This window comes from Geotrypetes seraphini, chromosome 16, assembly GCF_902459505.1.
Source record: "Geotrypetes seraphini chromosome 16, aGeoSer1.1, whole genome shotgun sequence".
Lineage (NCBI taxonomy): Eukaryota > Metazoa > Chordata > Amphibia > Gymnophiona > Dermophiidae > Geotrypetes > Geotrypetes seraphini.
Window position 1 is genome coordinate 3,212,295 of NC_047099.1, and position 5,156 is coordinate 3,217,450.

The 5,156-nt window shown below is 42.4% G+C and overlaps 1 protein-coding gene across 1 annotated transcript; it reads left to right on the forward strand.

The window, feature by feature from the left end:
• The first annotated feature begins 4,173 nt into the window (after positions 1–4,173).
• Positions 4,174–5,115, forward strand: LOC117350325 (olfactory receptor 5V1-like). Its single transcript, XM_033924577.1, has one exon. The coding sequence runs from the start codon at positions 4,174–4,176 to the stop codon at positions 5,113–5,115; it is 942 nt and encodes a 313-aa protein (XP_033780468.1).
• The last annotated feature ends 41 nt before the right edge of the window (positions 5,116–5,156 follow it).

The following is a 5,156-nucleotide window of genomic DNA, read 5'->3' on the forward strand; positions in this document are numbered from 1 at the left end:
ATTTCACTGTATATCTTTCTTTCATTTATGCTTTCTTAATTTTATTCTAAACCATGCCGATCTCTTTCTTATAGAGATGATGCGGTCTATAAGCTTAAGGTTTAGTTTAGATGAACAAATTCAACTTGACCCTCCTAAAATGACCTCCTTAGTCTAACAAATTATCATTAACGACAACTTCAAATACATGCCAGAAAGAGCTGAAATGTATTCAAGCCTGGGGACTGAAGAAACATGATTTGGCCATCACCATATTTTACTCCCTTTCCTGCTGGTCATTTGCCAGTTTTGCTCTTCCTGGGGTCCTGCTCTGCTCATTATTCCTGCTGGTCCAGGAGGACCAGATGGTCTAACCCTCTGGCAAAAACTAAACTTTTTCTATTCTTTGCCAAATGCTCCACACTTTCAGCTTCTGGGATTCCTCCCCAGTGGGATCTGCAGTGAGTATGAATATACTGGCTCCTAAGCATTACTGGATCAGAACTTGCGCAGAATGAGCCATTATTTCCAAGGTAAGGGCTGTGGGTTTACTGCATTTCTGTTGCCCCTTTGATCTAGGCAGTCGGGGCATTAAGTACAGTGTTGATGTGTTTCTGCTATTTACTTGGTGGCAAAGCAATGCATAAGAACAAGAAAGTTGCAGACAGGTAGATAAGAAAGATTTTGGCTCTAAAGTAAAGGCTGACAAACTGTAGAAATTCTATTTCAATTTGTAAATTTGAGGCTAACAGAAAATCAATTGCAAAAGCAACAATTTCAGACTTTTGAGTGGAGATGCTGGATATTTTCCCCACTGTCTCCTTAAATCTGATCTGCGTTTCAAGATCCACCAGTTGCAAATGTGGAGATGGAGAGATCCACACAGAACTAAAGAGCAAACGGGTTCAGATTGTAGAAATTTTTTTAAAAAGTGTTATACAGGGTGGAAAATGGCTGGCTCTGGATGTGGGGGGAGAAGTATTTGCTGGGAAGAGAAGTAAAAGGAGAAATAGGTTGGGGCCAGAGAGTACAGTCATCTGGAAAAGAAAGGACACTGTGATCCCGAATAAAAATGTGGTCTCTGCACCTGGAACCCTGAGGGTGACTCCGTTTGGCACGTCACAGACTTCTCAGTTTCAATGTGCCAGACTTAGGGCTAGATTCACTAAGGGCATGGATCAGATCCAATCCGTGAGCGATCCGATCCGTGTCCGGGGGGCTGATTCACGAATCGCCCTCATGCTAATGAGGACAATGGGAATTATGCCCGCAACCGACAGCACGGATTGCTCTCAAGCGATCCATCTGTAGATGGTCTGCGCTTGCACTGGCCCTCCATGGCAGGCAGAGCGGGAAAAAGGAAACTATTCTTGTTTTTTACTTTTTCGCGAGCCCGTGGTTTTAACCCGGGGCAGAAGCAGGGTATGATCGCTGTTGAGAAGATTGGGACAGAGAAGCACGGCAGAGAGCAGAGAGGCAGAACCCTAACCTGAGTGACTGGTCCTCAGCTGTTGCTTATTTTTGGATCGGTCAGCCCATGTCGGTGTCCCTCATTTTTTTAGTGAGTCGCTGCGTGCCTGCATTTGAATGCCATTCCCCCTCATTTGCATATGCGGATCGTAGGATGATCGGGACAGAGGTTAGTGAATTGGGTCAGAAGGAAATTGGATCGCAAAGGGGTCGCTAAGTGGTCGGGACTTGATCGGTGGGCTTAGTGAATCTAGCCCTTATTTACACCCATGAAAAGCAGACAATGTTTAGAGGAAGGGGAAATTCTTTGCTTGGCAGCATCAAGATGAACGCAAACCCAACACCAAATGCCCCTTATCTGCAGAAGGAACACTGGTGGGATAGGAGGAGTCAAGGAAGATAAAGAGATACTTAAAAACTCTAGAAACTCAGCTTGAAAAGAAAACTGGGGTGGAGGTTCCATAGTTTTTCTATTTTTCTAACTCCAAACTGAATCTAATTTTAGGCAGTTGTTACTTTGGAAAAGATCAGATCCAGCACAAGGAACTTTCCGTCATGGGAGCAAGGGAACTGTGGGGCTGAGAGATCTTATTGGCATGAATGTCCTGGTTCCATTCACATACACCCCCCTCGCCCCAATACGATACCTCATTTACAGATGATTCCTTCCATGAATAGCAAGATGGAAGACAAATATTAAGTAAATATTATGTATACCTTCTCCTCAACCGAGTTAGGGTATTACAGCTGCAATTGAAGACTTTGGTCATTTATATAGTGTTATAATGATTTGCAGATTTCCAGATAATTATAGTGGGTGATATACTTTTGTGTAACTTCTCCACATATAAGAAATTTCTTCAGAACAGCAAACAAGCAAAGACAGTGATGAACCGGGATGGCTTGGTCTTGTGCACACCTGAGCAGTGGCGTACATAGGGTTAGCAGACATCCGGATTTCCACTCTTTAATTATTGCAAAACTCGACTACTGTAACTCTTTATTAATAAGAATTACACAAAAAAGAAAAAAAGCGACCTCAGATAATTCAGAATACTGCCATTAAACTCATCCACAATGGTAAAAAATATGATCATGGAACACCTTTTCTGATGAAATCTCACTGGCTCCCAATGAAACATCGTATTACCTTCAAAAATGTACTTTTAGCATTCAAAACCCTTTCCACTAATGAACCTCAATTCATTGATAAATTACTTATCCCTTATAGCACTTCGCGTTCTCTCCGGTCTACTAATCAAAAGCTTATAGTAGTTCCCTCTTTGAAAGTTATTGAAACATGATGACATGATATGTTTTCAGTGATGGCTCCATAGCTTTGGAACACCATGCCTCAGAATTTAAGATAGGAAAATGACTTGAGTCATTTTAAAAGTAATTTAAAGAGTTTTCCTTTTTAAGATACTTTTAATCTTTAAATTTTGTTTAAACTCTATATTAGTTTTCTTCTTTGATTGCACTTTTCCGTCCCTATTGTTTTCTCCATATATGGTTCTCCTCTGTACTTTAGAATTGTAGTTCTGTTCCCTCTTACCTTGTGTATTAGTCAGTCTGTAAGTCTATTTGTCTAACCCATTATTTTAAATTGTATGTCTAAATATATATTTATACTTTTATCAATTTTGTACCTCGCTTAGTAAAACTAAATAAGCGATTCATCAAACTAAAATAAAACTTGAAAGATGTCTGGGGGTCTGGACGGCTTTTCAAAACCTGGTACTTAGTCCAGGTTTTGGAAAGCATCCTGATATAATCGCGTCGAGAAGGGGGCATCCCTGCATGTGTGGAAGCAACGCCATGATGTCCAGCATATGCACCCTTCTCTCTCCCATCCCCACTTCCATCTAGCATAGGGTCCCCCTTCCCACTAACATCCAATGTCTGCCCTTTTTCTCTCTCCATACATCTCTCTTCCATCAGCATCTGCCCCTTCTCTCTCCTTTCACCCCACTTCAATCAGCATTTGCCCCCTTTCTTGTCATCTGACCCAATTCCATCTAGTATCCTTCCCTCTTCTGTCTCTCTATCCCTCTCTCTGCACACCAATTCCATCAGCATTTGCCCCTTTCTCTCCCTCCATTACCCTTCCATACCAGTCTCCTTTTCCCTTCTCCCTCCCTCCACCCATAATTGAGTATCTTGCCCCCTCATCACCCCACCAGCAGCCGTGGCTGTAAACTTAAACTCAGTCATCGCAGGATATTTCTTTACCTTCCCGCGGCTGCTGGCTTTGCTCTGGAACAAGGAAGTGATGTTGGAGGGGGTGGACCGGCAGCCACTGGGATGTGCAGGAAGGTTCAGCGATGACTGAATTTAAAGTTTACTGCCACTGCTGCTGGTTCAGGAAAGCAGCAGCAGCACAGTAGGGCAGGAGGTTCCGGACTCGGTGTGCTGGTTGTGCACCCCCTTAGAGCGTGCACCCAGGGCAGACCACCTCTCCCAATCCGCCATGGTATACCACTGCACCTGAGTACTTAACATTAAGGACCTACAGCTAATCTGGCCTGTTTTTTTCTAGGAAACATTTAAATGCTCTGGCATAGGTATTTGGGGATAGCATGTCTTCCTAACCACAATGTAATCCATCTGACTGACTAAAACAGAGCCAACCATTATTCTATATTTCTAACTTGGGAACATTCTTCATAGTTGGTCTCCTAATCATCACTTCATCTCCATTCCTCTTTTTAGTTCCAGATTACAATGGAAGATGAAAATATCACCACCATGACAGAGTTCATCATTCTGGGGTTTCCTGAATTCCCAGAGCTGCAAATCCCCCTTTTCCTTCTGTTTTTACTGATTTATCTGATCATCCTGATGGGGAACTTCACGATAATAACTCTGACGTGCCTGGACCTTCGCCTGCACACCCCCATGTACTTCTTTCTCTGTAATTTGTCCTTCATCGATATCTCTTCCACCTCACTCACTCTCCCCATACTAATGGTTATCTTCTTAAGGAAGAGTCAGAGGATCTCCTCAGTTGGATGTTTTGCACAAATGTATTTGTTTCTGACTTTCACAATGGCAGAATTTTCTCTGCTTACAGTCATGGCTTATGACCGCTATGTGGCGATATGTCATCCTCTTCGTTATACCATTATTATAAATGAAAAAGTCAGTGTATTGATGGCTCTTGGATGTTGGACCGTTTCATGTTTGGTCCCAGTGGGGCACACTGTCCTTATATCATCTGTTTTTTTTTGTGGGTCACATGAAATCAACCATTTCTTCTGTGATCTCTTACCTTTGCTGATCTTATCTTGTACTAGTACACATGTTATTGAAGACATAAACTTAATTGCTGGTATTATTATAGCGATGCCTTGCTTTATGACAATCCTGACATCTTATGTCTTCATCATCTCCGCCATCCTGAGGATCCGTTCCACAGAGGGGAGACGTAAAGCCTTCAACACCTGCTCCTCCCACCTCACGGTCGTTATTCTCTACTATGGGACTATAACATGTCTGTATATGAGACCAGCATCCATGCAGTCACTGGGTCAAAACAAACTCTTTGCTCTCTTGTATAATGTCTTAATTCCTATCCTCAATCCTCTCATTTACAGCCTGAAAAACAAAGAGATCAAAAGGGCCCTAAGAAAGGTTTTAGCAGGAAAATCATTTTCCAGATATTAACAACACTCAAATGCCTGGCAGCCAGTTTTGACCCTGATTTA